This window comes from Drosophila novamexicana, unplaced genomic scaffold (assembly GCF_003285875.2).
Source record: "Drosophila novamexicana strain 15010-1031.04,08,12 unplaced genomic scaffold, DnovRS2.1 tig00000193-arrow-pilon, whole genome shotgun sequence".
Classification (NCBI taxonomy): Eukaryota; Metazoa; Arthropoda; class Insecta; order Diptera; family Drosophilidae; genus Drosophila; species Drosophila novamexicana.
In genome coordinates, this window is record NW_020824787.1 from 8,948,200 (window position 1) to 8,963,261 (window position 15,062).

The following is a 15,062-nucleotide window of genomic DNA, read 5'->3' on the forward strand; positions in this document are numbered from 1 at the left end:
TGACAGTAAAATTTTAATGAAATCACTGCAAAACTACAAAACACTTGTGCTACAAAACGTACCAAGGCATTCAGACCAGACCAGACCAGACCAGACCCGACCCAGACCCGACCAGACCTGGGAGTACCCAACAGGAATGTTGACTGGGGGACCAAGACTTGGGAGTGCAGTGCACTATTATTGTTGCTGCTTTTGTTGAGGGACGTGCAAAGTGCATCGCAGGCAATTGAAGACAGCAGGACGTTGAAAAAAAATGAACTTTGTTTGTTTATTGTCGCAATTTGTAACACATTTTAAATATTTATAAGGAGTAAACGCAATGTGACTAAAATATATCATCAGATGGAAATGGTAGCATTAAGGATACAATGACAATATTCAAATTAAACTGCCTTAAAAAAGACACTTTCAAAAGAATATGCCCACTCGGGAGATACTCAGTATGAATAGACAACAACTGTGATATTTCTATTTTAAAATGTTCGTTTCTATTTAACTTTGCAATCTTATCAATTGATTTGATTGACGAATGGTGCCCACGCTGCTGGTGAAACTTGTCGGACCAGTACCTCGTATTTACTGATCTGTCTCAAAGGGAAATTCTCGTACCGGATAAAACAAACCTTTTGCGCAAGATACAGGGTGCCAATGAAAATACCGCCATCGGTTCTGGCGCGGCAGACGTAAACACGTTCGTTCAGTGCGCTTGTACCCACAGAAACAGCATTCCTTTCCCTGAAGCCATCGTAACTGCGCACCCAATGATAGCTGACGGTTTCATTGGCGATCAGCAACTCGTAGGAGGTCGCCTGATTAGCGAGTGTGTCGGTGTTATAGGTAGTGTACCCAGTTTCGGACCTTACACGGGCTGGCAGAATCGAGCTTGAATAAACGACGCGCCCCACGTAGTTTTCATAGCCGTATGAATCGATGCCGCCTAGCACTGCGTTTTCGGGGAAGTTCTGCGTCTTATCCGAGAGGACCCAGCGATCCGTATTATCGTATACTCCACAATAAATGGTGCCCAGTAGCTGGGCAAAAATCAGCGTAAAAGCAATAAGTTGCGTTGGGGAGTACATTGTTTTAACTGTCTGGTAACTGTGTAGATTGTCGATAGGTTTGGTGTTTATATATGCTTCTGATGGTTGTCAGAGGGAATCACTTGCTGATAAGCGCAGGGTAACCCTCAAAACTAAATGTTGATAAGATATGTCAAATTTAGTATTTGAAATCGTAATACTCATAATGACAGTCGACTAATCGTTTCTTCAGAATCTCAAATTTGATAGATATTAGCAATGTTTGTGTGATATGTTTTGATTGTTGTCACCCAATCACATTCAAACGGTGGCTCTAAGACTACAATTATTTGTATGTCAGTCTTTTAAGAAAATTCACACATTTTGGTAAATCGGACGCAATCATAACATTAGCTACCCACATTGATTTCTCAGCGACAACATATAAATCTGAGGGCCCTTTACGCCACCTACACTCCCCCTCATTGTGTCCCGGGCATGCCTTGTACATCTCTCATATAAATCAAATAAGCTGGCGATGGTCTGCCACGCCCACCTCAAAAAATATATAAATCAAATCACAGCCATAAACCTAACCCAACAAACAAAAAGCTACAAAAGAAAATTGCCGCCCAAATGATAACCCCAAAAAAAAAAGATCCGAAAAAAGGAAACGCTTGAATTAATTTGCATTATTAAATCGTTCGCATAAATCGCAGAGCAGCAGCAACAAATACAATAATGGAATAACAAAAAAATATATACAATACGATAATTAAAACATCCCCAAGGAGCTTGGAACTAATTGCCGCAGCCCTTTGGCAGTTGGCAGCGAGTGTTATAAATAAATAAATGAAAACCAAACCGAACCGAACTGAACCAAAGTCAACGCCATGCATAAATTATAAGCAAGTGTGGCGCTAGCGCCTTAATTTATGCTTTAAAATTTTATATTAATAACGAACAGCATGAAAATTGGCTCAGAGACAAGAGAGAGCGAGAGAAAGCGAGAAGAGAAGAACGAGAGAAATTTGTTGCAAACGCACTAATTCAATAATTTATGCACATTTTGTAACACATGAACGCATTTGGGCAACTGCAAGGATTCCCGAATCCTTTTTCTGACAGTTTTAATTAAAATTAAGTAAATGGCAATACAAACTGTGCAATTTGTACATACCCTGTAATTATGATAATAATCAAAATGCATTTTACTCTAAAGTTCTTCAAAGAATACTAAATAAATTCAAGCAAAAGAAATAGAATAGAAACAAAAATAAAATAGGTATTGTTTTAAGAAAATAACAAGTACTCCTTGAAGAATCAATATAACATTCAACAAAATTTAAAAAATATTATAAAAAAGTTATATAAACAATCGCAAACTTTTTTAATCTAATATTTTTTCTTTCGCCATCTGCCATCGATTTCTACGTTTTCACAGTTTTTGACGAATATAAAAACCAAAAATAAGATTGCTCATAATGAAATCTATGCAAGTTGTATACGCTCTTTATACACTTTATTACAGGGTAAAATTCAATCCAGGGCACAGGAAGCATATTGAGAGAGGCACTTTTGGCTTGGCATGCGTTTCAAATTGAGCGGATTAAGTTTAATTACAATTTTTCGCTGATGGTGGGTGGGATAGCAGCAACACACACACATACACACACACACACACGCGCGTCACACGCAGGGAAACTATATGCAGGACCTCCTTTGTGCAATGCATTTGTAAGGGTTGTTCCTTTGTCTGGCTCATAAATGAAAAGTAAACCTTTATGCAACACTGCGGGATGCAATGCAATGCAGACTGAGACCAAAAGCAGAACCGCATTCAAAGCCAACCCCCCCAAAGCAACCCCCGAAGCCAAGCACACACGCACACACACACTCACACAGAAACAGGCGAGCATATCTGTTGAAAATTCGTTACGCACACGTGTTCAATGTTATCCTGTCGCCCAGTGCAGCTCCTGTTGCGCTCAGTGCTTATAATTGGATTTAGTTGTCGTTAAGTTTGGACTGCTGCTTATTGTTTCCCGCCGCTCGTGCATATGTTTGTTGTCATTATTGGCACCCAAAGACGAAAAGGCGACGACGCCGGCAATCTTCTCCAGCTTCTGCAGCGTGTGCCAGTATGTGGTTTCTAATGGCTGTCCTAGCCTTAACGCATGGCCTTTGGGGTTGCGCATAGCGCCTCAGAGGCATTAACCATTGAAATTACAGGCTCCATAAAGAAAACTGATTACTTGGCAGACATTGGCGACGTATCAAGAGGGTGCACTGATCCAGCACATTGGCAAGGTTAATTAAATTCAATGTTGAATTTTAATATGGGTATCAAGCTCATAATGTATATGATTGTGTTGATGCCAAGGGAATGATGCCCAGTCTTGATTTATAGCCAAAAATAAACGCAAATAAGTTGAAGTATAGAAGTTGAGTCTGGGGATAGCAAATAAATGTACCAGAGTCAACTTGAGCTTACAATTAAAATAATAATTTGAATTGATGCAAATGTTGTTTTGACCCAACTCGAAGACGTTTATATGTTAATTTAATTATTGCAAAACAAGTTTGGGCGAATATTCAATGAAGGCGTATCAATTAGTTGTACACAATTCCAAAAATTAATATTATTGGAAAGCAAATATTAAATTAAATTAAATTATACAGGTAACATTTTTAAATTCCAATTGCGAATGTAGTATGTATCTTTCGATCTATAATGGCAAACATTAGGGTCAAGCTCGGTAAAGATTCCTTTTTCATGCAGACAACTCGTTAATCAATAATTATTTATAAAATAGAGAAAAAATAAATCCATGTCTCTATTTAGGTACAGCTACATTGCTAAATTACATTCTTATTCTGTCGATTCATGCAGCTTATCTGCATTAAAGTTAATATTTTGATAGCCCATTTCTAATGGCTAATATCACCTTATAGCTGACACTTCTGGACACGGAACGCATCGAATTATTTACAGAGTAATTACGTTTAATGCTTTTCCCTATACCAAAGTCGGGCGTCTCTGTGGGGTCTTTCGCTGGCCACATGCTCCTCTAATTACTTTCGAAAATTGTGATCAATCACACGATATATATGTATGTATGTGTTTTATATATATACAAATGCACCCACGAAGCCACACAGACCCTGCATAATGACCAACCCGGCATAGCGACTCGGGCAAACACCTCAGAGCCAAAGCCAGAAGCCAATAGCATGGCTAAAAGCATTTCTGCCTTAATCGTTTCATGTCGCGCGACAAGTTAACCCCCCCTTACACACACACACATACACGAGTACAGAATGCTAGGGTAAATGGTTCGGTGGAGCTATGGCTGGTGCCACAGCTATAGCAACCACTACAGCTTTGGGCCGTGGTCAGCTGTGCGTCAGATTTGTGTAGATTAGCTGAACAGTTGGGTCTGGTTTGCCTGGCAGGCGCTCTTAGTAATAATTGCAAACCAATGACAGGGAAATTCAATTCAAAGGCTGCCAGGCGACACCACGGCAACAACCGAAACAACAGCAACAATACCAACATCAATAACAATAATAACAACAACAACATGAAGGCAGCTTGAAATTTCAATTGGATCGATTTGCGATTGACAAAAAGCGTGCCGGACCAAATGTTGCCTGACATTTTGGTGGCGGGGGACAGCTTCACGGGATTTGCGTTTAAATGACCAACGCAATTATGGCCAAGCATAATTATAGCTGGGTGTGTGTGTGTGTGTGTGTATGTGCCATTGTTTGTGTGCCTGTGTGTGTGTGTGTCTGTGCCATTCTGTGTTGTATTGGAAAATTTAATTGATTTAATCAAACAATGACAAAGATTAATGCGGTTTATTACCATGGACGTAGTCGGTGAGGGGTTTATAGCTTAATGCAAGTTTCATATAATTATCAAATTAAACATATATAAAATTAACGAGCTCAAGCATTTTTAAGATAGATAAAGGTTTTTTCTTCTTTTTTTAAGCTGGCAAATTATTACGATAAATATATAAAATGATGCTTAATAAATAAATGTTGTAATTAGCGCAAGCGGCTTAAATGTTAAGTAGGCATAAAAATGTATTAAATTGCATAAATAGAAAAAATATGAAAAAATTAGGAGCAAACAAACATTACTCTTAACATAAAAAACATAAATAAATCAGAAATCAGTTTTTTCCCCGATTTTGATATATGTATACACATTGATTTGTAATCTCTCCATTTATAAATATATCTGGTCATCTAAACAAAGGTTTGCCCCTTTGCATTTTAAAAACAGAAGAAACAAATCCTTTTATCTAAATTTGCTTTTATATTATTTACCTAACTTTCCCCTTTTCTATTGTCTGTACGTTACCCCACTGATAATTTGCTTGTTTATCTTGCATTTTTGTCGAGCTCAGTGTGTGTGTTTGCTTTGTGTAAGCGAGATAATTGTTTATAAATGCAAAACTATAAATATGCAAAATATTTATATATGTGTGGGTATGCGTGTGTATTCAATAGCTGCATATTTACAAGCAATAATATATTAAATGGTAATTGTTTATGGCATATTATGGCCATTATGGTGTATGCCTTCATTTATTTTAATATGCCTTCAATCAACACACACGAACAGGATAACACACACACACACTCTCTCACACACGGGCACACACACACGGCTAAAAATTTCAATCAATTGTCATTTGCATAAAATCAACATTAAAACGGCGGCGTCCTCCAACCACAAACACAAAAAAATAAATAAATTTCAACCCAGCGAAATTTTAATTAAAAATCAGCTTGCAACAATGGAAAACAACAACAATAACAACAACATCAACAAAACTGCCGAGAAACATGCAAAAATTGTTTTTGGAAAGGTGGAAAAGTGAAAGTCACTAAATTTGAAAAACGAAAATGGCTGCGCGCGCAGAGAGAACAGTAATAAATTTCAAGTCAAGATCCCAGAGAAAAATACTAAAAAAAAGCGCATAAATTAAACATAAAACGTTGCCAAGTGCAACGCTGCTCAGAATTGGAGTTTACGGTAGTTAGTTAGTTTTACAGCAGGTGGCCTGGGGGCGTGGAAGGAGCCCCGGCAGGCACTTAGCTTAGACGCGCAGTCACCCGCGAGCCTCTGGCATTGCAGTGAAAGTAGTTAAAGTGAAAGCCCTCGAATGCAGGGCGATTTGCATAAATGCAAATTTATAGCGAATTGTGCGAGAGTCGCCGTTAAGAACCCAGGCACATCACTCAAACTGACGTCGACGCACTAATGAAGCAACAAAATGGGCGTGGCAGTAGCTAGAAGAAAAAAATGAAGGCGTTGCTTTTAAGCAGCGTGCACTGATTTGATATAACGCCCACCCTATAAAGGTAATGGCTTAGCAGTCCACAGGCATAAAAAACATATAAACAAACAACAGAAATTTATGCGTATTTTGTTAACATACACATACACACATACATTTAAAGCTCTTTGCATTTTTACAATAAATTTATTAACATTTTATAATTACACAGTTTTTTGCTTTTCAGTCAGCTAAGCCTTCTGTAAGCTCAAATTCCTACTAAATACTCTTTCGATAGAAGAAGATAGTATCTAGTATTGTGGTTTTTAGTTTACCAAGTTAAAGAATAGTCAAGTCGCTAAAGTATGCTACATAAGCCTAACTTATAGACACTTCTATATTGTCTTAAAATTCCCAACTAGTTTTGCTGGGCTTAAGCTGAAATAAGATAAGTTTATTAGCTTGCAGCTGTCGAATAACTTGATATATTTTCCACGTGAGCAACACCATATTCTAATTTTAGCAATAGTTAGATCTACTCAGGGATTTACTAAGCCAACAAAGTTACGAGAGTTTGTTTCAATAATGAAATGAACAGATCTAGTTGACTGCGACCTTCCACATGTTCGGCCAGCTGGGAGCTGTTGCATATTTAACTATTACCTCTGATCAAGAACGAATGTTTTGATTTACTTCAAATGTCATTTCCTATGCATAACACACTGTGCAAGTGTGTAATTATGTAATCTGCCAATCTATATTCAAATTCCGTTTCTCCTTTTCACCTACATATATCCAATTTTACACTCACTCAACTCATTAGCCTTGCAAAGTCGAATCAAAAACTTTTTGACTCTTGTTGGCCAACTTTGATTCCATTTATGGGCCCCATTCGACAGACATCGAGTTGCATTCAAAGTCAATCAATTCGTTTGGATATAGCAACTACTTCCGCCTGGGTGCACATTATTTCCTGCCAGGCGCAGCGAGTGTTTCACAGTCAGAGTCTCCCCAAGTGTCCGCCAGTGTCATGACAACGTCAGCAGCATTTCCAGGTTCAGCAACAGCAACAACAACAAAAACAACAACTCCATTTCATTTTATTTGCACGCATCGCGTTGTCAAGGGTTAAATGCATATAGCCCCCGATCCCGCCCTATTTGACCCTTATTGGCAATGGCAACCATTTGCTTCCACCTGATCACATTTCACACGGTTTGCTACAGAGTCACCCTGCGTCCCTTCCCTATCTTCTTTTTCCCCGCTGGCAACAATTTTTGCATGCGTTGACATGTGAAATTGTTGCGCAAGTCTCCAGGCGATGTTTTGCTGCTGTTTCTGCTTGTCTTGTATTTGTTGTTGTTGTTGTTGTCACACTGTTTGGGGAGGATGGTGTTGATGTTTTAATTAATGGCCATATGTCAGCTGCATGCAAATAGGTTAAAATGCTGCAATACAGCCAAACAGCACTCGAAAAGCTATTGCTTTAAATTGCGGCTATCTGAGAAGTTGATCTGGTTATTAAATCAGAGTTACATATGTTTAGGAAAATCACTTCCTAAAAATGTAGGCCACAAAGATCCTTAAACCGTATTTGAAGTCATGAGAATCTCATAGAAGAGCGATATTGAACTGTAGGAGAAAGAGAGAGAGAGAGAGAGAGAAATATTGCGAGTAATTGGGAGAGCTGCAGTTACCCCCCAAAGCGGTTCTCTCCATACAATATTGTTGATTTTTAAACACAACTTAAATTTGAGTTGGTTCTACATAACCCACACAACTGTTTGGCTTTTAGCTTTAAGCAAACTAAATCAAAGTTCAGACTGTTTAAAAAAAATCAATCATGCAATGCAAAAAAGAATCATAAATGCAAAATGAGGCCCAGTCGTGCCCTTCAACCATCGATGCTGGGGCATAACTCTTCACCGTAATCATTAGCATACATTACGGCTTGACCCTCAAGTGCTGTCCAAATGGCCTATTATGGGCTTGTAGCTGGTTGCTCCATTGGCTTCCCAACTCATTCTTCTTCTTTTTTTTTGTTGTGCTCCTTTTAGCTGTTGTCAATGGCAAAGGTCCCTTCGGCAAGCGCTCGTGGTTATATGTGTGTCTTTGGGTCTCTGTGCGTGTGTGACCAGAGCAAATGATAATAGTTGTTGGCCACACACACACACACACACAATGGATGAGAAGCGGGAACATCGACTGATGCTGTCCAAGTGATAAAAAAGCTCAGTTCAGCTAGTGTGCTGTATTGTATTGTTGTTATACCGCTGGCGTCCTTCATTCATGGGTTCATTCATTCAAGCGTTTCAATTGAGTGGAAAGCTAAGGCTGCGCGCGGTCCACTCTAGTGCGGAACGCTGTCCCTTTTCCTCCATAAGCTTATAAGCTCGTTTGGTCCCGAGCAGCCATGTATTTCCTTCTCATAGTTTCGTTTTGGTTTGGTTTTTTTTCAATTTAACATCCGTTTTTGTGGCTACAGCTTGTCTATTATGTTGATGATGTCCTTTGACAATATGTTCTAGCCTTCGCAACGACCAGTAATGGTTATGTCCAGAGTTTGGCGTTTGTTCTCGTACACTGGCCATTGGTATCAAGGATAGTCGAGAGCTGGTGCTTTGGTTTGTTTTTCAAACTGATTGCAGTTGCTTTGTGGCCTTGCTTTTTTTTCTGTTGTATTATAAACAAACAACACAAAAGGGGGCGCCACGCAACGAAAACTGTGTCAATGGATCATTTAAATACAATTTTTAAATTGTGTTTTACGGCAACCAACTTTGGTGAAAATAAAGCACAAATTATTTTTAATGTAACGTTAACGTAATACACCTCTTTCTTGACTTTTCTGGAGTTGAATTATTAATATAATTAATAGTTATGATATATTTGCCGAGGATTCGTATACGGATTAGAGTATATAATTAGATTGAACTTGAAATATATTCGCAAGAACTGATATGTAATGTTAGGACATGCTATTTAGATGGGAAATAAAGAGAAACGCGTACTTAAAGCTGTGCACCATGCAAACGAGAAAATATATAACTACTACAATGACCCATATAAGCCTGATACCTCTTATTTGCCGAAGCTTAAGCTCTGTATTAACTTTTTCAATCGATTTCAAGCAGTACTTCCATATGCTCTGGGATAACGCCTAACGGCATTTGACTCTATTGGTGGTTGATTGTGAGACCCGTTTGTTTTGCCCCACTCGGGACACCCTTTGACCTCAACCACTCATCAGACTTGAGTTTAATTGTTTGTTTTCTTAGTTTATTGAACTGAGGCAGACGTTCTGACTGACAACTGGTCAGTGGGCACTTTAGTTGATGCACTTAATGTCCATAGCGTGTTTTTAATGGCCATCATTTTGTCTGGGACTTTAATTAACTCGCTTTAAGCCCAGTGGCCGGGCACATGGTGCTATTTTTTTTTTCTAATTTATAACCAACTGGCAAGACGCGTTTGCCGCCTTCGCGTCCAATGCCAAAGCAAATCCCAAAGTCGTTTATTTGTCCTTGCTGCCAGCTATTTTATTTATTTTGCTCGCATCGCGTCGCGTCTTGTGGCAAATACAGGCCAGTACGCTGCTACACAGCTATGTATGGTGTATCGTGGCCTGTGGATGGGCCGTGTGTGCTGCTTTGCCCGGGCTCTGGGCAACTAAAAACCCATAACTATATGTTTTTCTGACACATTTTAAAAGTGCGCCGCAAGTCGCATGCAATTTATTGTTATTGCGTTTTGTACTCGTTATTTTTCTTCTTTTTTTTTTTGCTCGCTGTTGTTATTTTTTGCTCTCTCTTTTTTATCTCTCCTTTGTTTTTTTATTGTCGCAAATCCAAGGACATTTTGTTGTGCATTTGTGTTAACCTAATATGCTTGTAATTGCCAGCTAAAAATAAAAAAAAATAAATACCGAACCAAAAACTGGAACAATATATGGTTTGTTGTTGTTGTTTTTGTTGTTGTTGTTGCTGTTTCTGTTTCTGGCACACAGCTTGTTAGTGAAAGTTGCGAAAACAAGGACCCGAACTAGCCACTCTATTGTCCATTGTCTGCCATTTTGTTGTAAAAATAATATACTAGCCAAAAATGGGGTATATTTACTTTGATGTTATCTTTGACAAAGCAAAGAACGTTATGAAGTTTATGTTTTGAAACTTTGATTCGACGCTCTCAGCTAAATTCTTTAAACATTAACAATAACAATATTATGAAGATTTAAGTAAATTTATATCAAAAATATAGACTCAACACTAAACTTATAAATTAAACTAAATGATTATTTAAATATAAATTGACTACAAATGGAAATTGAGGCCTAAAAAAAATAAAATATATTTATATAAAAAAATAAAGAAAATAAAATAAAGCTATATACTTCAAATAAGACTTCTAATAAGACTTTTGCGCTGGTAAAATTTGTATCCAAATAAATAATTGAAATACTAAATGTATTTAAATTCTATATAATTTATTTTAGTTTTACTTCAATTAATTTTAACTTATTTTAATTTATTTTAGTTTATTTTAATTTATTTAAATTTACTTAAATTTATTTCAACTTATTTAAATTCATTTAAATTGAATTGAATTTCTTTTAATTTATTTAAATTTGTTTGCATAATTAGAAGCACAAATATTTAAAAGAAAGCGATTAGTTCTTGCCAAATCAAATTAACTTTACAAATTGTATGCAGTGTATATATTTGTCGTGCTATGGTACGTTTAAAATCCATCTCCAATTTGTGTCTTGTTTTATTTTAGGAGCTCTTCCACCATTTGGCCGCTTAAATTTGTTGGTCAGCTTACAAATTTTTATGGCGCAGTTTAATTGACGCTGATTCTGCGCCAGTTTCCACATGGCACATGGCAGCGTTTTATTTAACGGTATAATTTTCTTAACCAAATTTATGGTCGAGCTGTACGTGTGTGTGCATTTAATTGGGTTAATAGCTTGGTCTCTTGCATATTTTTTTTTAAGGCTAATGGTCGCATTTTAATCATATTAAAGTGTGATATATAAGTACGTTTAACCACAATCCACTTTAAAATAAAGACAGCTAATAGCAACACTCGGCATCAATCGGCCAATTTGACGACATCAAGCAGATACTTCTTAGATACGATGGAGACAAGGATCTGGGGGCAGCTTCTGTTTTAACCCTCGGCAAAACCTCGACACGTGTCAGTGTCGCTGTCAATAGATGTCAAGAGCATTGAAATGGAAATCCTAGCCCGTACATAAACTGCCTAGACAAGCCTACTTAACTAGTCACTCAACAAGCGACACTCGATCCATGTTGCAACTGCGTCATATACCACATTCATATCGCCCGCCTTTCTGCCCCGCATCGCATGTCAGCTGAAAATTAAACCTTTCACTCAACTCAAATTCAATTGTTGTTGGTTTTGGCAAAGCGCGTCTTCAAAATCGAAATCTATAACGCACGAAATCAGAAACTGTCCGCCAAAGGGGGTGGCTCTAACTCCAGCTAACATGTGTGTGTGTGTGTGTGTGTGTGTGTGTGTGTGTGTGTGGCTGTGGTGTGGTTTGAGATTTGGGCTAAACGCATTACATGACGAACGGCAACGAGACACGAGCCTGACGATGGCGCACTTGAGGCAGACATTTTATTTGTAATATGACAGCACTTCATATCCTTTTTCATTGATATTAAGAGGCAGGCGAACAACAGGAAATTATGCACGTCAGACCTGTCTGCTTATGTGTAATATCTATGCCCAGTTTTCGTCAAATGGATGTGGGTTGGTGTGGGTGCAGTTCATTTTGCCCGCTGGCCCTTCATCAGTTATTTGGTTAGCCCCCCGTCATGTTTGTCAGGTTTTGCAGGGTCTTTGCATACTTGATTGCATTTCCGTTAATGAATTGTTGTTCTTGATGATGAAACAGATGTGCGATAGTCTCGATAACGATAACTGACTAGATCTGTGGCCATTAAATATATTTTTGATTCGATTTGAGAAAAGTAAAGTTCTATATAGGGATTACAATATTCTAACGTCGCTTGGTTAACGATGTGTTCATTTGACCAATATTCTATTTTTGGTAATCTAATTGTTATGTTTTTTTCTTTTTTAAGTCTAGCCAATATATAACTGCATTCTGTTAAATTCCTGTAATTTCTCTACTGTTGATTATATCGTATATCCTTTTATTAGTATTTTATATTATATTCTTAATCATTACTGAAACTACATTGTCATGGTATTGTTCTCTTTCCAAGTCCAGTGCAAAATGAAAAGTATGAAAATTATTGTGATCATTAAAAATCCCTTTATCAACAATTTCAACATATTTTCTGCTTTTACTGACATTCCCAGTTAAACATTTGTCGCATTCTTCATATTTTTTGCAGCCATTCGCATATTTTCAACTTCTCAATTGTCCTCTAAGGTATGTCATCAGTCATAACCTCAACTGTCGCCGTATTTACTTAACTTTGGCACACTCCGTTTTGCTCAATATCAAATGTTGATTGTGTTTACCATTTCATGGTTTCATTTACGGCACTTCCCCTGCGCAGGCCAAACCCCAGGCCAACCGAATCTACTCGGTCCTCCAGCTTCACTCCGCTTATATTGTCATTTTCAGTCATGCTTCAACGTTTGTTGATCCCCCAGTTTTTGTTATACTGCCTCAGACCCATCTCTTTCTGCTTCCTGTTTGGATAGATGGGGTTGCGACTGAAACAATAATACAAAAATATAAAGCTTCCAACTGATGCTGCTGCTCCTGCTGTTGCCCTCGGGTGCTCAGCACTCAGCGGACTGACCACTTGCCAGCTTCCAAACGTAACGTTAAATCTGTTTTGCACCGGCAATGCCCTCAAGCAACAGAAAACAATAGCTATGAGCAAAACTGAATCGTAAATACCCTTTAAAGTCTTAGCAAGAGCTCAACGATTTAAAGCTTTCATTTTATAACAATATAACATTAAAAAATGTAATATAGTTACATTCTAATCAGATCTTTTGTTAATAATTTATAAAATTCAAATAAAATAGTTTGACGACAAATAAGTTTGGAGCAGTCGTAAAGATCGTAAGGTACAGACTTTCAATCAATATAATCTAGGAATCGATATTTCAATATAATAGACATATATTTGTTAATAAATAAGGAAGTACTTGTAAAGTATCTGAAGTGCGCGAAACCAACTTCAAAGTGAAAACTTGATATTTTCTTAAAAGTCATATATTCGAATGCTTATAAAAAAGAAAAATGATTTAATTACACATTATTCTTTAACTTTTAAACATATAGCCAAGCCCTGCTTAGCCAGAAATCTGCAGCTTAAGTGTTGCAAACTACTTGAACAAGTTGCAAATACCTTTTTAAACGTAAGAAGCAACAACAGTAACTACACATGCAACCCCTTCAAGTAAAGCGCACAGCAGGCAATGGCAAAATGTCCGTGGGGGGAGCGGAGCATATGACGGGGGAGTTGGTTTGACAGCGAAGCTCATTTGAAATGCATGCGACGACATGGCTGGGAATGGGCATGTGGTGGCACGAAAATGTGGAAACGACGACGACGAAGCAATCAGCTCGTGTCAGCAAGGAGCATATCCTGACTCTGGTTGCCTTTTTAGCCTGCGGAAGTATTTGTTTATTTAATTTCTGGTATTTTTAATTGAATTTTCAATGCTGTCACAGATTTCTGATGCCAAATCTTCAGCTAAACTCTCTATTTTTAATCTCTATTGCAGAAGTTGCATCATTGGACCCGAGCTGAGCGTCAAGGTCTGTTCCATTGGCACTGTGATAAACCGTTCGGCCTATGCGTCGGACTATTGCCAGCTGGAGGGCACCACGGGCCGACAGACGCAGCCAATGCCCATACGCTGGATGGCCTGGGAGAGTGTCCTGCTGGTAAGTTCAATCCCTCCTCCTTCAACCGTGTTTCAGTCTAACAAATGCACCTTGTTCAGGATTTTTTTTTTCTCTTTTTTGCTTTGCTCATTTACTGCATGAATTGTGCACTGTGGCACAAGTTTATAATTATAAATTAATGAACAGTGTTCACTCTCTTTTCCCTCTGTCTTTTTGCCACTAACCCTGCATGCTCAAACTCCCTCTGGTTTATTCCAAGGAGTTCCAAGAGTTAGGCAGTGGGGTAGCCGATCCTTCAAGCAGCTTGACAGCAAAATGAGTTGTAATTGTGTTAATTATTTTTAATTTGCTTTTTCTGCTGCCTCTTTAAGCTGGCGATTTATGTCAGTTACCTTTTCCGGTCTTGAAGTTCTGCGAGCCACATTATAATAAGTCTATTACGGCAGCATGAATAAGCAAAAAGCGCTTATATTTTTAAAATAACTTTTCATATTTTACTTTAGCCGGGTAATTTCAAAGAACTGCTTGTGTGCATACAAACGGTTAAGGTAAAGGGAATACAGCTAATATAGTGTTTTTTAGAGAATAATTATGTTAATCGGTTTAGTTTACGATTTGGTATGGTATTCCATTACTCTCGTATCCACATTTCTTTCTCATAAAACCCATTTAAATATGAAACTATAATTAATTATAATTATGTCTAAAAAAACAGCTTTTTCTAGGCATAAAAAGTTTTCGTTTTAATTAACTGACATGCCAAAGCTTTCCGCTCATCTGACAGGGGAAAGCAGCACTTTAATTTGCACTAAAAATGGCAAAGAGTACAAATTTTTTGCCGAATAAACAACTAAAAAGAGACAAATTAAAAGTAGAAAA

At 37.8% G+C, this 15,062-nt stretch overlaps 2 protein-coding genes across 2 annotated transcripts in view; one reads left to right on the forward strand and one right to left on the reverse strand.

Moving 5' to 3' along the window:
- The window catches only part of LOC115759338 (discoidin domain-containing receptor 2), a 101,511-nt gene that overhangs the window by 85,315 nt on the left and 1,134 nt on the right, over nt 1–15,062 (forward strand). The window contains exon 14 of the mRNA XM_030700257.1: nt 14,060–14,222. Coding sequence (XP_030556117.1) covers nt 14,060–14,222 — 163 coding nt within the window. The remainder of the gene's footprint in view (nt 1–14,059; nt 14,223–15,062) is intronic.
- On the reverse strand, nt 278–1,079 carry LOC115758941. The gene has a single exon (XM_030699741.1). It carries the CDS (start codon nt 1,077–1,079, stop codon nt 510–512), a length of 570 nt encoding a protein of 189 aa, XP_030555601.1. The 3' UTR covers nt 278–509.